Consider the following 23,162-nt stretch of genomic DNA (forward strand, 5'->3'; position numbering starts at 1 on the left):
CAACCATAATTATTATGAGAGGTTGAGGATTGCCCCCTCATCTCGGTCAATCCGACGATACCTCGAATTTGAAAGGAATTCATCTAATTCATCAATCCAATGCTCGCTACCTGAACTAAATGGTTGTATCTCTGCCTGAGGTTTACAGCATGTGACCAGATAAGCAACGACTTTGTGCCGGCTCGCCGCAGACTGGCGCGCGTCACTGGAGAGCTAATGCCAGAGGTCTTGGCACTCTCTTCTCCGCCGAGCCGCCGGGCGCTTTTCCCATTTCCTTGTGCTTCTCACTCCGATCGCTTTCTCTTTTTTGGCGCTCTCGTACAGCGTCCCTTTTGCATTTGCGACTTTCGTGATCTCACCACCATGGCGGCACTAGACCTCCAGGTAGTGCGTGTCTACAAGGAGCTAGTTGACCGTCTGTTGAAGCGCGCAGCAGAGGTCAAAGCTGACTCGCAGATCGAGCCACCGCTGACTGAAGGGATCCTGGGAGAGTCAATCTGGAAGCTTTCTGCTGAAGACGACGAGGCAGTCAGTCATTTCAACTCACAGACTCGTTTCGCTGCTGTGGAGATCGCCTTTCGCGAAAAATTCTATCGCATTCTGGTAAGCAGTCCTTCGATCTTTCCTGGTTGCGAATTCATCATGGTAGCGCGACGGTGAATATTTTACTTATTTTTGGTCGATGACCCTAGGCTTCGACTCCGATTCACGATTCGACATTTATCCAGATCTGGAACTTACTGGATATCGTCTCCATCTTCTCGGACAATGGTCAGTTACCAGTCCACCCCGCCAGATGCGTCGACTCCTCTCCCTAATTCGTCTTTTCTAGAACAATGTGAACCTGGCTTGATTTTCTGGCTGATCGAAGAGCTTCTCGACAGTCAAACAATCGACGGATGTCGAAAGGTTTTTGACTACCTAGAATCGCGCCGGGAGCGTAATATCAAGGTAAGCCTTAGTTTGCCGGCTCGGAAAGAAATCCATCTCATCGTCTGACTTGCCCAGAAACATTTCAAGCAAAAAAGTCTCGTCATTCTCCGCTCGTGCAACGAGCTTCTTCGACGGCTGTCTCGCGCGGAAGACACGGTGTTCTGCGGTCGTGTTTTCATCTTCCTGTTCCAGAGCTTCCCACTAGGCGACAAGAGCTCAGTCAACCTGCGGGGCGAGTTCCACACCGAGAACGTGACTACGTTCGACGATGTTGTAAAGCCGTCGCCCGAGGCCGAGGAAGACACTGTCATGGCAGATGAGAACGACAATGCTTCGCCTACGGAAACCGATGCCGGTCCAGGGGACCAACCAGATGGGCCTTCACCAATCCCGAAAGTGGTCTTCAGCGAGGAGAAGAGCGGAATGAATGGTCAGATGAAGGGGAAAGTTGACTTGGATGCCCTCTATCCAGTTTTCTGGAGTCTTCAAGCATACTTTTCTTCCCCCAGCCAATTGTTCGATTCCGAGCGATTCGCTGCCTTCAAATCCGGTCTGGAAGCTACCGTTGCCGCATTTAAAAACATGAAGACTGAGTTGGAGAACAAAGCCGGGTCAAGGTCTTCCGAGGAGGCTCGCAAGTCTCACAGGCGGAAACGTGTCGCTGAAGACGCCGAAGTTGGCATCAGCTTCAATCCGAAATACCTGACTAGCCGGGATCTCTTTGACCTTGAAGTGAGCGACACGGCATTCAGAAGGCATGTCCTGGTACAAGCACTCATCCTCATTGACTTTATGCTATCCCTCACACCCAAAGCCAAGTCTCGATTGGTCGATGCGACCAACAAGTCTGTGCTGTACGGCTTTGATATGAATGAAGAAGACGCCAAATGGGCAGCCGACATGCGCAAGAGTATTGAGGGATATTTACGCCAGGGCGATGGTGGAAACTTTTATTTCCGAATGGTAGATACGGTCTTATCCAGAGATAAAAATTGGGTCCGTTGGAAGGCCGAGGGGTGTCCACCCATTGAGCGGCCGGCTGTCTCGGTGTCCGACTACATGAGCGCCCGCGAGCATGCCACGAAAGCATATGCAAACAAGCGGATTCGTCCGTCCCCCATGGGGTCACTTGACTTGAAATTCCTATCTGACAGTGAGGCCCTCGCCAATATTGAGCGGCTGAAGGAATCTGATAGAGTCACCATCCCATCCGCAGACTCTCTGATGATGGGCATCATGGACGATGAGATGGACATCGACACCGCGCAGACCCCAGACGACAAGGCCCTTGCGGAAAAGGCCAAATCAAGCAAGACGTGGCGTCTTCTCCGTCTGTCCGTGAAGACCAAACTCGGCCGCTTCGACAAATTCAAAGATGGAGAGAATTTGAATGCCCTTTTCGAGACACCCGAGGCACCATCAGAGACCCCGCAGCCGGTCGAAGGAAGCCAACCACCAGAGGAGAAGACTGTCCCGACACTTACGCCTTCTATCGAGGCTCCCTCTGGTGGTGGTGGTGACGAAGTGAAAGTAGAAGAGGCTAGGGAGGGTTCTGGTCCTGTCACGGTTGAAAGTGCCACCACCATCGCAGACGCCAATCAGCTGAATGATGTTCCCTCCGAGCCAGCCCCTGTTCCAGAGACGACGACTGTGCTCGCTGAGGGCAACTCGACCGATTCACCCGGGCCAGCTGCGACCACTGGGACGGCTCCCGAGAAAACTACAGAAGAGGAGCCAACAACAGCCACCTAGAAAGTACCGGTACTGGATCAGGGCCCAGAATCTGCTCTCGAATATTTCTTCTACCCTGCCTTTTCTTTTCTCTTCACCCTTTGATGACGGAAATTCGGATTCGATTTTTCTTTGTTCCTCCCCCTTTTCATAATTGATGATACCCCTGATTCTCTCGCCTCCATCGCTCTGTGTTCAATAAGAGAATTTTTATATTTTTATCACGTTCCGATCTCAATCCGATTCTCGATCCAGTCATTTCCGTGTAGACATGGGGTACCTCGGTGTATTGTACCGATTCCATTCCTACCCCCTGGCAGACTGCTCTGGGGAAGTCGCATCATCGAATCAGATTGTGATCATGGCAGTTGGGTCCTACGTGCTCAGCTGAGATAAACCAAAATAAAAAAGAAAAGAGAAGAAAATGTTGTGTCACAAGACTTCTGGAGTCAAGGCAAACACACACACACACACACACACACACACACACACACCAGTGCTAATGACTCTCGTCCCAGGTAATTTTTCAAGTTGACGCCACTTCATGAAACTTTCGCACGTCAAAGGATGAGAAGGCCAGAGTCTCCTGGTACAGACAAAAAAGTCATTAAGTTAGCAGCTAGACCGAAGATGTCTGGATACCTCCCTTCAACCTCTATCTTCTCGGTTCCTAAGTACAGAAATCTGTACGCCAACAAGATGAATTGGGGTGAAATGAAAGGGGGGTCGAAGTGTGCTGTATATCACTCGAGACGTCTGACAGGTGAGGTTCTCGCGGGATCCTACCTCTAAACCCACTATGAATACCAGTTCGCAATCTGAGGGGAATCATCTCAATATATTTAATAGGTATTACCTAGATAAGCACCATTTCCCCCTTTCTACATCACCGTTTACTTTTTAATAATGTACCAGTGATCCATCTACGCACTATTTAACGACTAACCTCAACGCCCTAGTACTTTGAAGCCTGGTATTCGGATCAGTTATACAACATACGCACACGGGCCCCTGAGAGACAGCGCTTTAATAGAACAACCATCCATCTTGGCCACCTTGGGCCCTTTCTCCATGGACGTGGAGCCCTGCGGTGGACATTTGAACGCGGACAGATTGTTCTCGAAGAAGTTTTCTCTTTCCTCTTTCATTTTTTCTTTTTCTTTTTCTTTTTTTTTAAAAAAAAAAACGCGCACTGATCGCAAGCTGGCTGGTTTAGGGGGGGGGGGGGGGGGATCCAGTAAAGCGACCTGCATCCCATGTATGACTTTGAGGCTTAGGAGTCACGTTACCACACTAAAAAGACATAAGAGGGCTGAGTCCAGGTCCACTTCTAACGGCGCTAGAGGTTCAAATTCTATTGAAGGGGGGAATTCGCAGGGGAAGGGGGCAGGAAGAGGGTCGTGATTTTCTTTCTTTCGAAGGGGGGGAGACGTGGGAGAACACGATACAGAGTGAAAGTCCAATTGCCATTCATTTCTTTCCAGAATATAAGAGGTGAATACATATCAGACGTTCATAAGATGAGTTGTTGGTCCAGATAATAGTTCAGATGCGAATGAGCAAGGACTAGTCATCTAGGTAAGGTAGTGATATAATCAAGTTCGCTTTGACGAATGATGTAGCAGGAGGACAGACCATCACTGTTTTCCAAAGTTGGCCGAGTAGCTTGTCTTTGCTCCCCTCTCTGTCAAGGGTTTGCCAGTGAATTGGTGGGCTCGTTCGTATCCGACAATGGAGACGCCCGGGCACGTGGTGACCACTCAGACTAAATTGGACGGTAAGGTAGTTGTCCGTTTCTTTTCCCAATCGAGTAGCAAGACTACGAGATCAAGCGTGGCCGGGTCACGAAATTGGAATGGGCTCGAATACCTAGCGTTGCTGACGCTAGTGTAGTACTGTACGCTCGGTCTGGTAAGAGTCCCGCGAAGCATACTGGTGGCTGGGTGAATCCGGTAGATCACAGTGTAGAACTTACAGCACAAAAATATATGTGATCAAATTGATGAGATATGGCATAAGCTGGGGTCACCTATACTAGTTAACGCTCCGCAGTCATTCAAGCGCTCATAGTTTGGATTCACCTTTGTACGCAATTTCTCCCACGCTCTTCTCGAATTGACCGGGGACATCAAATAATCCGAGTCGCAAGAATTTTTAAATTTTAATTTCCCCCCCAGCTACAATCAATCACCTACGTACACAGAGACTCATTGACCGTTCTACACGGTGCGTGTTCAAAGTGCATAATGATCAGATTGGAGAGTTCTCATTTTACTTCTTGCGCATCGACCGACATCCAGACCCGACGTGTCCGGGGCCCGCGAGAGCCTCGAATCATCGAACTAGATCCAAGTACTAGACTTTCACGAATCGGAAATCACAGGAGAAGAACTTTTTATCGCTGGTGAATTTCCAACGTTGGCGCTCGTGCGGTCCCTGTGTTTGACATTTCAATAGCTCGAGTCCTTAAATCAGCCCCATCCTGAGTACTGGGTATTACGGTCCTTCCCGGTTGAGGCTGTCCGCGTCTCGTGGAAAATCACTAATCCACTCCACAGTTCCCACATGAGCTTCTGCGAGAATACTTCGGGACTTTCACCATGGAGAGGATAGTGTGATGCACGGTCGAAAAGGAGCTGGGACGTCGAGATATGATCTCTTTGCCTTTATGCGGTACCCATATGGCTACGGTACTAGGTTGACCATGTATGGTGCTGCAGGTACGAGGACTGCGGTGCTGACCGTGGTACGTGCTAGTGCTAAGTACCCGGTAAGTACTGTAGTACCAGGCTCGTCCAGGGTTGTATCGAATGTCCCATGGCAGTCTTATGCAAGGTCCCGGAGACTACTGTAGTAAGCGCCGCATGCACCATCCTGGTGCCAAAGTTTAATCTCGCTTCGAGCAAGGTACGAGCACAGCTCTGAAACTGGGACCTGGATGGACCACCACGCATCGGATACGACGGGTGTAGATTTTCCAGCTCTGCCCCTGGTCCTCCTTGAGGTCAATTTGTGGTCATCATCGAGAGAGGTCATGAGTTAAAAACAAAAAGAGTGATTCATGCATGTCCAACCCCGTCCGCTTGCCTTGAAAAGCCCCCCCCTTTCTCGCCTCCTTGACATCCACGACTGAATAATGATGACGACGCGTCGAGTCACGAGTTTGGCAATTTCAAAGGATCGCATCACTACATTTCAAAGAGGCAAGTCAAGCAGTCTCGGCGGCGACATTGGGCGCAGCCGAGATAAAAGTTGCGATAGCACGATGGACTCCCGAGGCACTGTTATCTCTACAGGAAGGATTGGAAAGACTTAAAAGACTGTGCTTCTGGTTCTGGTTTTGCTCGCGAGTCATGGCAAGGCAAGGGAGGCAAGGATCAGATCTATCTTGAAGACTGGGAAGTTTTCCAATTGCTGGAGATTGCCATGATTTGGTCAACATCAATCCGAAAGAGGAATGACTACGCTACCCGTGGCACTAACGCAACGGACGTCCCCCAACGGATCAAATCTCGCGATCGGAGTTCCCCAATCCTGAACTGTTCCAGAAAGAGAGAAAGAGGGAGGGGTGGTAAATGATGTGCACAAGCAAACAAATCTGAATCGACTGGTCCTCAAAACTACCCGATTCAACACGGGAAATCTCGAGGATCGAAGGACGGACAGGATGAGTCCAGAGACTCGTCCGAGTGGTTGACTGGTCTCAGTAGCATCCTCCTCTGCGGAAAATCCAGTATCCCACGTAATACTTCCGTTGAGAAAGCGACTCCAGGGGACATATCACTGCTGGAAAAGACTTGAGACCTTTTCCGATGATACGAGAGATTCATCTCACGTCCCTTTGTCCTCTCTTTCCCCTTCTCCCCTCCCTGGCTAGAATGGAACAAAGTACTGCATGTGATTGCCGCACAGACAATGTAGAAAATCCACCAGTTCACACGACAGTTATAGCTATACCTGCACTGCACTACAGCACTACAGCACTACAGCACTACAGCACTACAGCACTACAGCACTACAGTACTCCTAACAGTACCAAGACCATTCGTGGAACCAATTTCATCCGTTTCACCCTCCACCCATTGCCCACTTTTAGTCTTTCGCCCCTCCCCCAAAAGCCTTTGGGCCTAACGGCGGCACTCACGTCATCCGCCGAGGCGAAGAGGTGGAAACCCGACTAGAGTGACCCTAACCGTCCTCCTCCTCCTCCTCCCATCCCCCCCCCCGATCGGACTATAGAACTGGCCTACACCCAAGGAAGTAGTGATCATCCCAGACTTTCGGCCGTAAACCCGTGCTCTGCGCCATCTGATTCGGGATGTCAGCTTGTCAATCCCGAGTTTTCTCCCGGTTACGTTTCCTTCCCCCTCCCTCTTCCCTTGGGGCGGCATAAGCCGAATCAGCGAGTGGACACTCTATACGACCGTCTTGCCTCATTTTCATTCCCGATTCTTTGTGCTTTGTGGTGGAGTTGAGAGGGAGGAGGCAATTTTCTCAAGGATCCACATTCTCATTCTCATTCTGGTTCTGGTTCTGGTTCGGGTTCTGGTTCTGCACCTGTGTTTTGTGTGTGGTTGGATGGGGGGGGGCTCAATTCTCGATGTGGTCTGAAGACCGACAGTTGGAGATGATGGATCGTATCCACTGCCATGATCGCTGCGGAAAGAGGGAAAATCGTGACGAAAAGGTCTTTTTCGATGATGGAGGTGGTATCTGAAAGAGTAGTTTCATTGTATGTCAAGAGCTGTTGTTAATGGTTTTTACATATGTACAGTACCTAGTAGTAGAAAGGATGTATAATTTTAAATGTTGTACTGTAGAATCGGGGATTAGTTCCCCCACACATCGTACCTTCGTCAGGGGTGCAATAGCAAAAGGAGCTACAACCATTCACTACCTGGCCCGGGGCAAAGTTGCTGATCTGGATCAATCATGCTCTCATTAGACTGAATCACGTTTCCAATACTAGAAGGGGGAGGGGGAGGTTCACAAGAGGGACATGGATGGAAAACTCTTGATTGGACATGCAAAGACATGATGATTTTGTCTTACGCGTTGATCTGCACGAGAGCACACAGTATTTACCCCAGTCCAGTCCATCCGTGTCTGTAGCCTATGGCTGGTTGGATCTTGTCGAAATTCTGGGAGATGATCTATATCCATATACCTTGTAGATCTTCCCCGACTTAGGCTAAACTGTCGATAAACGTGTGTGCGGAAAGACTAAGAAAAAAAAACCAGAGAAGCAGATTCACCTGTAGCTCATCGGTGATGGATCTCATAATTGCAATGAGACTGTGCCACAGGGGAATATTTTGTCCTCTGTACATGGTACTACAAAGTTCGTAGTATATAGAATAGGGTAGGTTTTATACCACCAGATCACTCTTAGAAGCGATCTTCATGGCGTCGGGCGGATCCGATTTTCGTCTCTGATGGATGCGCACATAACTACGACCGCCGACTGCACAGAGGCGGATGTGCGTCTGTGGCGCAGTTCCCCGCCATTGATCGCACGCACCGCACACGCACTGTGCACCGCCACCGGCTTCGACCGCCCCATGGAACAACGGCCAAGAATCTAGACGCATCAGCCCCCGATCGGCTGAAGCGGACCCCCTAAGGCACTGACTCCTACTCCTGCTGGAGTGTAGGCGGAACGGCATACACGGGTTACCGCCCAGTGCCCACAAAACAAACAAAAGAGCCAGAGAACGCGTTTCTGGGCACAAAAGTAAACAGACCTCAACCTCGGCTTGGGGACGTGGAGAGGGGAAAAGGAAAAATCTTTCAATCACACCGTTAAATAAACAGGACCTTTTCACATCGACCCTGCGACATGAGATGTTTCAAGCCTCGCGGATGTGGAGATTTCCAGGAGCCTTCCGGCTGTCCCCTTCCCACGGGTGGAGCATTAGAGTTGGAAAGGTTTGTTCGTATTACACACCATCACCGAATCCAATGACAACTTGGACCTCTCGAGCCATGGTTCACGCTGTCCAAGCGAAGGGAAAGACACGCCGCTGCACTGGTTCCTGGCATTTTTCTTTCGTCAGATAAGAGTGTTGCCAGTGGTGGTGGGGGGGATGAAAGAGAGAGAGAGATTGTGTTCCATGATTGTTGAAAGGTCTGGACTCTGGATTGTTTGTATTTTGTGTATTATTGTGTGGCACTATTGTTATGTATGATGACCCTTTTTGGACCGGATACGAACCGGGTTTATTGGTCGCCATGAGGGCGCTGTCCGCGCATGGACAACTTCCATATGGTGATTGCGGAGATAAACCCAGATTATGGGAATTGAAATGTGGCTTAATATGTATTTTTGCTTTCTTCTGCAGCCAGACATAATCTGAGTGAGAGGCTGGATAGCTTCCATCAATGTGTGTGTGGCTAGACACCAGCCGGGTTGCCCGATTATGCGATATGGTCAACTCGGATGCATGAGGTGGCCGATCAACCACGAGAGATCAAAATAATAAATCTAATGGGAACGCAACGCGTAAGGGAGGAAGTTGGTAGACAAGCAATAAGCCGAATGGTATATGCTCGTCCAAGTCTCATTCAACCACAAATCTTGGCCTTTGTTGTCATTTTTACATCCAGTATGCATACATACTTCAAAGGTGACCGTAGACCACTTTACTTTTACACACCTGGATTGCCTAGTCCCAAGCTATCTTCTCTTCTCTGTCCGCCAAAGGTACTTCAAAGATCCTGGGTGAATTTACGGCTCTCGCTTCGCAAGTCAACCCGCTGGGTGCTCTTGACTCGTGATGAAAACTGGACATCGACAGGACAAGTCGTCGAGTCTGGTCGTCTACAACATCTCCAGTGGCATTGTTTTCGACATCTTCCGCGCGAGCGCCATGTCCACTTTGCCACATCCGCTTGCACTTTCCGACCATTTATGCTTTTGTGGCTGATCATCGGTGGCTGGTGCACGGAGACTACGGCCAGTCAGCTCAGACGAGGATCAAGATTGGCTTGTTGCTCTTCTCATTGGCCTCGATGTGGTGATTTGACTTTGCACCAATGGTGCATGAGATAGCGGGTTCCGCCGTTCTGCTCCATTTCGGCTCGGAGAATTTTCCAATGATCGAACACATCGCTTTTGACTTTGCGGCTCGTGGGCGCTTGTTGATGGAAAGTGTCTGCCAGAGGTGATTGTTCATTCTGCACCATTGCATATACTCTTTCCCCCCTCCCCTCTTTGTATTTATTTATTTATTAATTTTTGATTTAATTTGTCTTTTTCCCCCTCTGGTCTCGGAATTGACCCTTCGTTCTCTTCTCTTCCCTTTTCTTCCGGTTCTTCCCCACCTCCAATGTGATTTGATTGAGGGGCTGGTTATCGAGCCTCCAGCTACCAGTCGAAGGCCCACATGGTGGAGATCTCACGCCTCAAAGTCTTCAAAGACCTCGAAAGACTTCGGGGCCCCTCTCCTGGTCTTCGCCCGCTGTGTTTCCCCCCGGGTGCGCTAGTGACCTGGTCCAGGCAGCGAGCAGCGACCTTGAGCCGGCGAGACTGACAGGCGTCGAATGTGGCCCCCTCCCTTTTGCCTTTTCCCGGCTCCAGTCTGCGGACATTGAGTTTCCACCACTGCTTCAAGCTCGATTTGGCGCCATCTACACTGGCTGATCATCCGTCATTTCCAAGCTTCTGTCGGAAATGAAAGGGTTTGCAACAATGGAGACGCATTCAATCTCAATGGCTGTTGGCCATATCGAGAGCTCAGAGCGCGTTCCTTTTCTCTCTGACATGAATGGTCACTCTGTCTTTACCCGCTTTGCCCGCCATGGAAGCTGCTGACGTTCCAATCAACCGAGGTTCTCGATGATTGTTGCTGACTGCGAATGATGACTCGATAGCCTTGACATCCGTTTCCCTTTTCTCTCGCTGTTCCTGCTGGTGGGACTACTCTAACACCGTCTATTCATTACCTGCAGCATCTCCTGTGGATTTATCACTAAAAAGGGTTTGCAAGTCCGACATGTGGCTGTGCGTTCTCTCGTTTCCTCTTCCCCCCCTCCTCTCCCCTTCCAATCACACCATATCCTTGATCTGAGGTCGGTTAAATCCTGGATTTTTCTCTTTCCCCCCCCCACTCTTTGAATCGTGACATCCATATACTCAATGGAGATGCCGTTCTCGCAAGGCAGAAAAATAAAGCTCCTAGCTTGTGAATGCGCCCCCATCCACCGGAGATTACTCCCCGTTATGCCCTCTCCTGGAGCTCCTGTACGTGAGGTATCTGTTCTCGCTTACGGCCCTTCAGACCATATTTGGGAGGGTAAAAGATAGAAATCAGGGTATCTTCCACCGATGCTCTTGATCCGCGTCATGCAGATCATCGTTGCTCCAGTGAATTGATTCCCTTTTTTTTTTGGGTCTCCCCTCTCTTGGGACTCTGGTATTGCTCCAAAAACTCATTCCCCACACGAATGTAGGCACTCGGCCTTCCCCTTGAAGACCACAGCCAAGGTCAGATACTGCAACCATGTGAAGCGGCACTTTGTCGCAAATATCATCTCGGATAGTGGCTACCCCAAAGTGGCTTCAATTGATCACTCCGTCAGCACACAACCCGGAGAATAGGAGAAAAAGAAAAGAAGAAGAAAAAAAAACCCCAGATTTGTCTTCCCGTTCCGCATGAAAACATTCAGGTGGTCCGTTCCCTAGCCCTGTCGGATGCTGTGCAAGCTATTGTAGTTTGACATTCCAACCTTCCATCTGGATCCATCTCTCTATAATGTTTTAAATGTTTCATTTCAGTCACTTGCGCAGTCATCACTCCTACTCACCGACACTGTTACTTGTCCCAGATGCCATCCTGCCATTTGAAAGGAAACATGTAGCGAGCGTGATGTCGAAGGACTTGACAAGGTATTGATCGGGGGACACCTGGACGATCATGTTGGTAGAGAAAAATAACCCATGAAATAATTCGATAATATATTGTCCTCAAATCGCTGACAGTGGCAATACTAACACTGTTGTCGTCGATGGGAGGCGGCAGGAATCGACAACTTGCCGTAGATCGCAGAGGACTCACTTGTATAATCCGGATCAGGCTCGATCGTTTGTCTGGCATCTCTTCTTCTTCGTCCGTCCCAGGTGAACGGCTAAGATCATCCATTCTGACTCTCTCCCTTTCCAGCGAGATGATCCTCGGGTCTCGTCTCCTCGGAGGTGTCGATGGGTCTCTTGGTGGATCCTTCCTGATTCGGGTGGGCAGTGGAGTAGGCGTCCAGTGAGCATCATTCGTCGTATATTCTCCGGATGAGTCTAGTGATTGTACTTTGTGCTGAGCAGTGTACAACCGTTCACAAGTATTGATATGTCCACTGTGCTTGTCTCGTGTTCCATGATTCTTTTCGTGGCGAGTTGATGATTTTCCATTATTTCCACAGCCGACGTCTTGATCGGGGCAAACTACTCCCTATCCGAGTCTCGACCGTCACAAGTCGGCTTTGGCCCTCTCTTTCTTTTCTCTTTCTCTCCGTCGCGCGCTCTCTATCACACCAACACACACACACACACACACTCACACTCACACACACACACTCTCTCTTGGACTTCTTTTCCACACTGCCACGGGGCCTTCTGGCTCCGATGCAGTGGGTCTTCGGTCATGAGCGGTGTCATCGAAGTTTCCACTTTCTTCCACGTCTGGATCGCAGTGGCCCTACACCCGTTGAAAGCTTCCTCCACTTGACCCCCAGGGCCCCAGTGTCCATTCTGGGACAGCCCCCCGGCTGATCCTGGTGGCCCAGTGGTGACCCAGATCACCATCACCGTACCTGACGCTCTCCTCCATTCAGGAAAAAAAAGTCAAAGTCTCCATTTTTTTTGTTCGGGATTATGTGATGATGAGGGGGGGCGGTCCCTCCTTGGGCCTTCTTCCTTTCTCTTTCGGTGTCCGCGTACCCTGTATACTCAACTGCCTTGCCAAGCTGCGTAACGATCATCGGCAATAATAAGGTGTGATATGTGCAAAGGGTCATCAGACGATCTACGGACCCCGACTGCCCCAGAGATCATCTTGAAGACCTGCTAGGGCTCTCGAGCACGTTGGAGTTGTGGCGGCAGTGTCCCGCTTTCGTTTCCCATCTGGCTCCGAGGAATCGTGACTCTACAAGTGGCAGCGAACAAGAGAACCGGATTCCATTCCATTCTTTTCTCTTTTTATTTTTTCCCTTTTCCATTTTTTGACGCTCTGGTTCACTCTCTTCTTCACACAAAGCTCATCCTTTGGCTCTGTGGTGATTGTGATCCCATTCAGTTGCCATCTGCATCGACCTTCAGCATTTCTCTGCAAAGCTGGCCCTCTCGTGACCCGGCGCCTACTGCAACGCCTCACATTGTGCCTCCCTCTTTTCCTGTCCCTTGATTCTTCTCTCCCTTCTCCTATCGTGGATCATCGAGGTCCCCAGTTGGTGTTCAATTACCGCCCACGGAGGAGGTTGGATCTAATTCGAGGTCACTCTTGATTGTCTTTAATTGCACGGATCCCACCAGGAACCCTAAGCCCGTTGGGCATGCGCGCCGGCACTTTTGGCCAGACCCACCGAACGTCTCATCTTCTCAGGAACGCGCTTTAGCGTTATTGCTGTCCATTATTATTCGGATTTTTGTTTTTTTCTTTTCGATCCTCGGCTGTCTTGGTCTCTGATTCTTTGCTTGATTCGTGTTGGTGATCTTCTCAGGGAGTCGTGCACTGGCGCTTTGTCTTCCACACCATTTCCACCGAGTACTTCTGTTCAACTCTCTGGAGCCGTGCTCTGGTCTACGATCAGATTCACTTTCACACCTAGAGCAGCACTGAGGGCTTGATTCAAAGTCCTGATCATGTCCATCGGTGGTCCTTGTCTGTGGGTGCCTCCTTTGTCTACACAAGCCCCATCGCCACTATCTGCAGTATCTCGCCACGTTGAGTGGGTGTCTGCAACGCCGCGACGGATTTTGTCCATCTCGCATCTGCCGAGGGACGGGACACATTTTCCTCACCTGAATCCCTCGCCGGCGGAGATGCAGCGGACGATGGCGACGGCCGACCATGGCTTGTCACATCCAGTGTCGGACCTGGGGCGTCCATCGGGGATCGGTGCCTGGCGTGAGGGAGACATGGCGGCCCACGATGGAGCTGAGAAAGCCCCAACAGAGATGGGAGGTATGAAACTGCCTCAGATTAAGCTCAATATCCCAACTGAAGGTCACACTGGCCGCGCGACTTTGACACCCCCGGCTGGAATCGCTCGCTCCGGGGATTCGGCGGATGCTGCACGATCTGATTTTGATCAACATGATGAGAATGATCGACATTCACCCGAGAGCCAAATCGACGAAAAGGGCGACGGGACGGAAGATAATGACGACAGTCAGTCACCGATTATTGACAAGAAAAAGATGAAAAGATTTCGGTAAGACCGATTTTCAAGCCGTGCCACGAGGCTGGCCAAGCATCCACGTTGTTGACTAATCTGTTTCTCCTCTTTGTCGGATAGACTCACGCATAATCAGACTCGGTTCTTGATGAGTGAATTTACCCGCCAGGCGCATCCAGATGCTGCTCACCGAGAGCGTCTGTCAAGAGAGATCCCCGGGCTCACACCGCGCCAGGTTCAGGTGTGGTTCCAAAACAGGTGTGCCCTTGATGCCAATGATTACTGCCTCACCAAAGGCACTCCACGCACTGTCTAACAATGGTTCTCTTTTTCTCTCCCCTTCTATAGACGCGCTAAGCTGAAGCGGTTGACTACAAATGACCGCGAAAGAATGCTGAAATCGAGAGCTCTGCCGGACGATTTTGACACCACCAAAGTTCTACGCACGCCGTTTGAAAGCAAGTCTGTCATTCCAACTGCAATGGGCGCTCCGCACGACTTCGGAGCTCCGAACCCAGATTTTGCATCGCTGAGGTCACTTCGCACCGACTGCTTCCCACGACCCAGTGAAGACGAGTATATGACATCTCCTCTCAGTTCGGCATCGACCGCCGGCACCTACATGTCCTCCGCTGGACGGAGCGACGGGCTACCCAGCTCGGGAATGCCATACGGACGCCCACTCGCCTCCTCTTCAATGTCAGACTTGCATAGGACAACCATCCGTAACGATTATTCGATCACACGGTCAAGCAGCATGTCAGATGGCTCCTCAAATCCTCCCTCTTTTCATCCCACCCTACACATGCACAATCGATTTGCTTCATCTCCGACAAATCCCGGTCTGCCCTACATGCGACAGCCGGTCATGGACTATACAGTTCCTCGCCATCCCAGTTCTGCTATGGGGCCTCCTTTTGAGCAGCAGCCATCTCAACAAACTTTTGAAAGTTCCGCATCCCCAACAAACTCCCAGGGAACTTCTATGACCTACGAAATGAATACCATTAGTAAGTCTGCGCGATTGACAGAAAATTCAGGGGCAATCGAGTTCTGACCTTGAATTCCAACCATCAGACTCCCAACCAAAGAGCTATCATCATCAATATCCCATGTCAGCTCCCAAAAACTACGGTGCTCATGCCATGAGCTCTCACGTCTCTCCGCATGGTCTGCCGGTGTCAACCATGCATACCTTGCCTGCCTCGCAGGATTTCAGACCATACTCCTACACAACCACTCCAACACCCATTGCCAGCATGCCGTACGCTTCAACAAGTGCATCCACTCTCAGTCTGCCAACCTCCTTTGGTCCAGCCGAGGCGAACATCATCTCCCCGAATGAGGCATCACAGCACCAAACCCAGAGTATCGACTCCCTTCGAGAAAAGTTTGGCAGTCAAACTTATAACTACTCCAACTACATCCAGCAATAACGCCGTTTCTGCGTGGGTTGCTGCGATCTTACAAACAAACACCCCTCCCTCGTCAGAGATGGACTCATATATCAATCTTCGCTGTGTGTCGAATGATCAATTCGGGCTATGTACTCTCCGACGCTGACCTCTTATCCATTCCCACGTTGAAAGATCAAGGGCCTTGGCGTCGGAATTTTAATTTTAATCTCGTCTACCTCCATCTTCATCATCCTCCACTTCCCCCTTTTTTTTCGTTATTGTTCCTCTTTTCTGGCCACCTATTCTCCTTTTCTTTGATTCATTGTACAATTTGCATCGATTTTGTCACCTTTTCTTCAGATCATTGCGCCGGGCATTTGTCACTTTGCATTTTCATATTGTTTTTTGTTTGAGCGTTGCTTTTGATTGCGAGCATAAGAAGTGCATTTCCCTCTCCCTTTTTTGTATCAAAAAATATTTCTCTTTTCTCTCGCTGCATGTTGACCCCTGTGTACCACTATTGAAAATTTCTTCTGGCGTCTCTTGTCATTTCAATCTCTGGAAAAAATCTCATCTTTGATGGCCATTGGCTGGTCCCTACAATGCCTTCAATTTTCGCATCACTGGCGGCGTGCTCGTTCTGACGGGTATCTTCTTCTACCTTGGATTCTAGCCATGTACTGTATACCGTGTACCGAACTATGAATAGCCCTTACAGCATTTCATGGTGATGATTCCTCATAAAGCAAGTTTTCAACTCATCTCTTTCTGATTTGGACTGTCAAAGGTGCTAAGTTTCATATATATAAACCAGCCCCGCTGCTCCTGAAGATTGGACGAGTCTGAAAACCCCGAGTCGGTCCCGTAAAGGAGTCACCTGCTACCTTGGAACTCTCCAATTTTGAAATGACCAGACCGCGGATCGATCTGACTACAATATCGGATATACAAAACCATCAGCCCGACTGGATACACTTCCCGCAAGATAAAACAGAAAAGAAGAGAGGAGAAGCGATGAGAAGAGAACACAACTTCTCCCACCAAGGTCCAGTTCTGTTCGGCAATGGAGGAAGAAGAATAAGATCCCCCTCCTGGATATATTTGATATTTTGCAGTAGTCCTGGATATATTCGAATGATCAGGCTGGTTCTGTTTTGCCTTTTTTGATTCTCCTCGCTGAATAAATAATAAATTATACCGTGGTAGTATGATATGGAGCCTGGGAGTGCCGAGGAGCTGGATGAGTAAGGTGACCAAGGTACTTAGGTACTCCTCCACCTTGTGGATGGAGGTAATAGCTTGGTCGGTCATGTTGGAACTACTATGTACATGATGCAAATTCCTACACATACGAGTATCTGTGAAAGTAGCCGATCATTGTAAAAATCACCGACTTCTCAACTAGAGTCCTCGTACGAATGTCTACTGTTTACGACTAGGGTTCCACAAGCATGCAAGTATTGAACAACATGTCCATTCTGAAACTGCACAGACGCGCGGCGCGGCCATCCATTGGCATTAATTTTATCCATACGGCAGTGCATCTCCTATCAAACCCATCATCCCAACGCGGGTGGATGAAGTTCATTAAATATCCCATTGAACCAGATATCAAAATCAATCTCATCCGAGTTCCATGAAAACTGCATCTCATTCGTATCCACACTGCGAAAATCATCCGGGCTGTTGCCCGATAACTTGCCAAACGACATATCATCATCCGGCAAGAGACTGGCTCGGCTTAGAGTCGAAAAATTCGCAAAGATCCGATGAAAATCAATATGGCCCTTGCGTTTCCGCTCTTTGGCTCCGCCGTGCGCCTCTTCGGCGATCAGGATCGCGTCGATGAGGGCCACGCCTCGTTGTGCAAGGGTGTCGTGATTGCGGGAGGCGAGGCGCTCGCGCGCAGACAGGACCGCGTCGCGGTACATTTCGATTTTGCCGTCCGAGGGATCTTCCACGGTGGCGTTGACTTCGAAGCAGAGGATGACTGCGGCGGTGATTGCGAATGCGGTATGGGTCCAGATGGAGAGGTCTTCTTCGTTGGCGATGGATTCGTGTTCGCGGAGGATGGTCATGGCGGCGGCGATGCAGGTCCGTCGGGAGTGACCGTAGGTTGGGTCGTGAAAGGAGCGGAATAGGAATGGTCGGTGGATCATGATGATCTTTTCGGCGGCAGTGATGGCCAGACTTCGACGGACGATGCTGAGCCAGGGAATCTCAGATTCTTTGGCTTTGTCGGGTCGGAGGAGGAAAGAGGGGATTCCCTTGACGACGGCGCGCATTTTCTTATCCACTTGGAGGATGTGCTGGTATTGCTCACGGCGCGATTTGCGTTTATTCATTGGACCGAGTCCGTCGCTGAGACCGGGCATGAGGGCCGCGAGCTCGACGAGAACTCGTACATAGGTGCTGATGGTGGGAACGTTGGTGGGAAGTTCTGTCAGGGTGTGTTCGTCGGCGTTCAAAGGGCGTCCGGTGGAATATTGTAAAGGGGAAATGCTGTAGGTGTCGGTGAAGGGGATGGCGAAATGATCCTGAATGATCATCTGGCACCAGACTCGTCTGCCTACTTCTCGTTCGACACGTTCTTCCCACTGGTCTTGGGTTTGGGTCATGGATGAGGGATGGTCTTTGATTTTGTGGAGCCCCAAACACTCTGCAATTCGCACCGCAGCATTGAACATGGTCGCATTGAGTTGACTGAGGCCAAGATTGTGGGCAACTTCGGTCGAGATGGCGATGGCCTGCACCGAGCAGATCGACAGATTGTTCAGAAAATGCGAATCATACAGAGTTTGTACCATGGCTGAGAACAACTGCTGGGCGGTTTGGAAGTTGTCCAGATCCACCCCTAATTGACTCTTCAGCCTTCTGCTGTTCTGAATCGAATTCACGGTGCAACTCAAAACGGATAGGTAAAGAGCGATCCACAAGGGATTGTCACATCGTCCCGTGCTCCAAAACACTTCGCATTGTCGGAGAAAAGTGCCTCCATGAAAACAATTATGATGCCAGGTCAGGTTTTCAATGTGAAATTTGACGAGCGTCTGCGCGTCGAGGCCCATTGGCACAAACAGGACTTCCAGGGCCGATCCGTGAATTTGAAAAGATCCGCTGTTCATGGAGAGAGTCTCGGAGCTGTCTCGACGATATTGACAGGCACAACGCCGGTGAGGAAAGCACCCTGCAGAATTTCGCCCCCAGGCAAGATGTTCAATGGCGTTCAAAATGGGCGGATCGGTCCCTGTATTTTCCGCAGGTGCCTCGGCCAGACGATGCAGGGCCTGCCTGTCATCAGAATGATCGGATTGTTTGAGATCATCCTGCTGTAAATCTGCGCTGGTCTCATGTTGCGGTGATGCCGATGCCGGTGCTGACAGAGCTGCCGTTGTCGATGACGGCGGCGCGTCCACTGATGCCGGTGCTGATGCTGGTGGTGGAGGCGAAGACGAGACTCCCGTTTGCAATTGCGAGATCCTCTCTCTCACTCGCGCCGTGATATGTGAGATATTTTGCGGAGAAGGAGACTCCAGATCAATCAAGATGGATGTGAGGAATTGAATCTCCGATGCATGTTGCACTGTATTCCGTCTCAGTCGCACCGTCTCCACCGAGCACTCCAAGTTGAGGCGTCGACATCTGGCGCATGGAATTTGCTTGTCACATTTTCTCTTCCGTTTTGTGCATTCTGTCGTGCATCATTAGTCGCCGTCAATCCTCTCAATCAACCATAGTCCTCGTTTCTCCCATCGTAATTCGGTCCTCATCATCGACGGGGAAGGGAATGGGATCTCGTTTGGTTATTGGCGTGTATTTACCTCGACAGGCCAGCGGTCGCCGCTGGGAGACGCGAAGCGGGCCAGCGGAATCTGCTGGCCCGGTCATGGCATTTGTGGTTTCCTTTCTGCTGTCTTTTTTGATGGAGAGATTCTATGCGTGCTCGTCACTCTGTATGCTCCTCGAGTCGAGTTGGGTAAAAGGGTCAATGATCTTGTGTGCGGGTGAGATGTGGCAACTTGACCGCCCTGCTTCCGGCCCCCCTCTCCCCGCAATTTGCCCACCAGCCATTCGGAAGCGAACGATATCGGCTCAAGGCATGGCCTCCCCGTCTTTTGAAGGGTGGTTAGGCCTGCGAGTGTGCACCAGTGGATCCTGTGGGACTGCTGATCGTCGTGGTGAGGCTGGAAATGGGATGGGCCGAAAACGGGGGGCGCCAGATGACTGCTATCGCGGTGATTACAGTAATCACGTCAGGCCCGTGCGGTCGTAGACGGTCGCTGGTAACGCGACTATCACGGATCAAAGATCTCTTATCGTGATAGTGATTTGGTTGGGAACTCCGTTGTCGGATTGATAAACCAAGGAAGGCCTTGAAGTATACACACCCTGGAGCTTCCGAAGAAACAGGTTCGCGTATCCTATCTCGAGATAGGCGACTCGCATCGAGAGGAATCGATTGTGTCTGCTAAAACGGACTGTCTCCGGGGTGGCAGACTGTTGGTGACTTGGTCAGGCTGATTGCGCTAATGAACAGATGCTTACATCAATAATGTACACAACCTGAGGACAGGCAGAGCCTCTAATTAAGCTCATCGCGTCGGACAAAAACCGAGATGGGCCTGGTATGATAGGGCAGTTTTGGAAAGAACTTCATCACAACCTAGTAAAACACATGTACTTCACCCTTGAAATTGCAACTGATATGCATGCCACAAGGCTGGTGCTATGGCTGTCTGGGCTGTTGCGGAGTGTCTAAATCAACTTGATGCGAACCTTTCTGTGAATTTTAGCAGCATGATACGGCTCCGCGTCTCATACACAGTTGAGGTGGAAGGCTAGAAAAATGGAGCTGTATTTCAAGTTTTGTCCCCACTGCGAGCTTAAAAACAAAAAAAAAAGAACGAAAAGGAGAAAAGATCCATTGAAATTTGATGAAGGTTGGATTTTAGGATCACTAAATGGAAAGTGACTCCCCCAGCCCCTAAGGCTAGGTCGTGTTTTCTTTTTCTTTTTTTTTTGGATCTCCATGTGCAGAACAGTGTTCAGCTAGAGGTCTTTCACCTAGTCATGAACGGTATCTATTCTTGAATATATTTTCGGCGCCTTGGTGGAGAGACATGCCCGGCCAGGTGAAGGAGAGACTACTGTAGGGTAGTAGTGAGTCACAGGCCCTGACACTAACATTAACATCGAGTCTTTCCTCGTTAAGCTTGCTCTCATTTTGTTCTCAACTCAGCTCACTTAATTCTCACATATCATGGCTATGTAATAAAGGAGGAAGGTACTACGAGTGCGAGATGTGGCTGTGAATATAAACAGCCATCTTCGACCTTTGAGTTTGGCAACGCTTACAGAAACAGTCACAGCAGCCCATCTCCCCATAATAGTTCCGCGTAAACAACCAAGAGATGTCAGAAAACCGTGCAGTTTGTACTCAGACAATTCACACCTCCTCTACCGCGAGGCCACACCACATTACACTCGGAGTCGAAAGATCAATATTGCAACACTATCAGTCACCAGCATTACTTTTGCGTAATCTATAGTGTCCGACGCTCTGAAGAGAGAGCGGGCAGCCGTTTCGGGTAATCGCGAAGGATCAGAACAAACAGACTCGATTTAAGATTGAAGTATTTCTCTCCTCTTCAATTACCGCAAAGCATCTAGAACCTCCATCACACATTTACAATAGTCTTCAACGAGACTCTGGAACCAGCATCGCATCTCTGACTGATTCTTCTTCTTCTGCCACAGGAGGATAGACACCTCCTCCTGGTTCCGGTTGTGGGCAAACAAAGGCAGTCGCCTAAATATCATCAAAGGTTGTCCCTGAAAAGGCAGATGTCGAACCTTGAAGCTGAGATGCTGCCCGCCGAAGAACCCCTGGCGGGAGACCCTGACTTGTCAGACGAGGGCGAGGAAAGAGACCCGGCGGGTCTTGTCGCAAATGGTCTTCGTCCTGTCTGGACCAGGGAAGATGGCCATCTAGGAACACCGCCCGAGGACATTAGGGATGAAATTGCTCTCTGCACGAGCTCCCTGGCCAAGTCATCGAACGCCCCTCATATCGAGCAAAAGATCACAAGCAGCTTGGGAGGTCAACTACTTTTCCGCGGCATGAGCAGGAGAGCACTGGCTTGCTGGGTGGCGTTGGTCACGCCAACAGTCAATGCTAACAACTTCAATAACGAGCTCGGCCCAGGGGTTTACACAAGCCCCTCGTTATCGAGGGCGATCAACTATGCTGGGCTGAAGGTAGTGGTCTTGGTCTTTCAAGACCCGGACTTCCGCCAGCTTGAGATCCGGGAGCTGACCGCTCGAACGATCCCTCAAGAGGGCTCTGTGGCTTTCATGAAAGCCTGACGTTGTGATTGGCGCTGGCACAATCCCCCTGACATGGTCTTGGGACTTGAGGAAAGTCTGATGTTATTATTACTGTTCTGTTTTTGGGGTAATCCCTGATGTTATCATTGCTCTCGTTATTCACGAAAATGTCACCCACCCCTCGCTCCTTTGGAATCCTGGCAGTTGACAAGATCAAGCCAAACCAATACAATAGCGACAAGTTTGCTACATGCAGATTATTCAATCTACTCATCTCGGATCCGTAGATATCATGTCACGTCCGTGACTTCTGTCCATGCGGTCATTCTGAGACTTGAGTCCAGGCCTCTTCCGGTCATGGCTGGTCAAAGTTGATCGCCAACTCTCCCCTCCCCACCGAGTCGCGACCCAGGTAACCTGTGCCGATTGCCGTGAGAACAGAACTCACCGCATCGGCACTTCGTAGCATATCAAGAGCTGGGTAGATGATGTGATGATGGAGAATTGCGGGGAGGGGCACAATCATCACCACCAGTCAGTGACCGGTGGTAGGTTAGTAGTACTGTAGTAACCAGTGGGCCACACACACCACGCCCATTTTCTCGGCTTGTTGCTTCTTCTCCTTGAGGCAATCCCACGCGAATACCTTTCCACCATATCCTGATAGTAAGGGACGGAAGACAACTCTTAAGCTTTTCCGAGTCTAAAAGTCCGAGTGCCGACGACCAGAGTGTGAGTAGTAATTGTCCCTTGTGCATCCAGTCGGACTGCGGGGAAGTACTCAGTACATGGCTACATGCCACTACCGACGCCAACCCCTCCCCGGAACTGCCACCAGTGCAAGTCACCACTACATCACTGCCGCGTGCCAAACTTTCCTTCTAGAATCCGATTAAACCCTTTTCGAGGGTTCCTGGACCCCCGTCCGGGCGATCATCTCGGCTACGTGACCCAATCGAGACGCCCGACACGGTCACCGGCTAGTGCCGGTCAGCTCTCATTGGCTGTCATCGCCGTCGAGGGGCTCCACGATCTATAAGAAAATCAAAAATGTAAATTTGAAAAAAAAAGGGCAAGCACATGGAGTCTTCTCCCATTGAAACTCACAGCAAGCAATTCAGTGCCAGTGTGCGTAGGCGGCGGAGAAACCACGCTGGTTGGGCGATAAGCTACATTTATGGTTGGCATTACTTGATGCCCGCATTCATCTGAAATTCCCAACCTTGGCTGGAAGTCGGAAATCTCTCGTCAATTCATATACTGGCCTGTCCTTCCCCATCTCTCGCGGTCCGACCTTGATTGTCTTCTTCTTCTTTTCCAACAATTTCTTCTGAGGTTTGGAATACTTGGTTCCGTTCGTGTACCTCTCTCTCTCTCTCTCTCTTT

At 50.1% G+C, this 23,162-nt stretch overlaps 7 protein-coding genes across 7 annotated transcripts; 3 read left to right on the forward strand and 4 right to left on the reverse strand.

The window, feature by feature from the left end:
* Positions 1-363: 363 nt before the first annotated feature.
* On the forward strand, positions 364-2,685 carry POX_b02208 (uncharacterized protein; the record flags this gene model as incomplete). Its single annotated transcript, XM_050111122.1, has 4 exons — positions 364-603; positions 693-771; positions 833-951; positions 1,009-2,685. 4 exons carry the CDS (start codon positions 364-366, stop codon positions 2,683-2,685), a joined length of 2,115 nt encoding a protein of 704 aa, XP_049971468.1.
* A 913-nt stretch (positions 2,686-3,598) lies between these two features.
* On the reverse strand, positions 3,599-3,812 carry POX_b02209 (uncharacterized protein; the record flags this gene model as incomplete). Its single annotated transcript, XM_050111123.1, has 2 exons — positions 3,599-3,605; positions 3,664-3,812. 2 exons carry the CDS (start codon positions 3,810-3,812, stop codon positions 3,599-3,601), a joined length of 156 nt encoding a protein of 51 aa, XP_049971469.1.
* A 2,060-nt stretch (positions 3,813-5,872) lies between these two features.
* On the reverse strand, positions 5,873-6,106 carry POX_b02210 (uncharacterized protein; the record flags this gene model as incomplete). Its single annotated transcript, XM_050111124.1, has 1 exon — positions 5,873-6,106. One exon carries the CDS (start codon positions 6,104-6,106, stop codon positions 5,873-5,875), a length of 234 nt encoding a protein of 77 aa, XP_049971470.1.
* A 7,410-nt stretch (positions 6,107-13,516) lies between these two features.
* Positions 13,517-15,488, forward strand: POX_b02211 (uncharacterized protein; the record flags this gene model as incomplete). The annotated part of the gene is made up of 4 exons (XM_050111125.1): positions 13,517-14,088; positions 14,173-14,310; positions 14,401-15,062; positions 15,130-15,488. 4 exons carry the CDS (start codon positions 13,517-13,519, stop codon positions 15,486-15,488), a joined length of 1,731 nt encoding a protein of 576 aa, XP_049971471.1.
* Positions 15,489-17,008: 1,520 nt separating this feature from the next.
* POX_b02212 (uncharacterized protein) lies at positions 17,009-19,337 on the reverse strand (the record flags this gene model as incomplete). The annotated part of the gene is made up of 2 exons (XM_050111126.1): positions 17,009-19,140; positions 19,271-19,337. The coding sequence occupies 2 exons, from the start codon at positions 19,335-19,337 to the stop codon at positions 17,009-17,011; spliced, it is 2,199 nt and encodes a 732-aa protein (XP_049971472.1).
* A 1,956-nt stretch (positions 19,338-21,293) lies between these two features.
* On the forward strand, positions 21,294-21,815 carry POX_b02213 (uncharacterized protein; the record flags this gene model as incomplete). Its single annotated transcript, XM_050111127.1, has 1 exon — positions 21,294-21,815. The coding sequence occupies one exon, from the start codon at positions 21,294-21,296 to the stop codon at positions 21,813-21,815; it is 522 nt and encodes a 173-aa protein (XP_049971473.1).
* A 316-nt stretch (positions 21,816-22,131) lies between these two features.
* POX_b02214 (uncharacterized protein) lies at positions 22,132-22,302 on the reverse strand (the record flags this gene model as incomplete). The annotated part of the gene is made up of 1 exon (XM_050111128.1): positions 22,132-22,302. The coding sequence occupies one exon, from the start codon at positions 22,300-22,302 to the stop codon at positions 22,132-22,134; it is 171 nt and encodes a 56-aa protein (XP_049971474.1).
* Between the last annotated feature and the right edge of the window lie 860 nt (positions 22,303-23,162).

Source organism: Penicillium oxalicum, chromosome II (assembly GCF_001723175.1).
Source record: "Penicillium oxalicum strain HP7-1 chromosome II, whole genome shotgun sequence".
In the NCBI taxonomy this organism is placed as follows: Eukaryota; Fungi; Ascomycota; class Eurotiomycetes; order Eurotiales; family Aspergillaceae; genus Penicillium; species Penicillium oxalicum.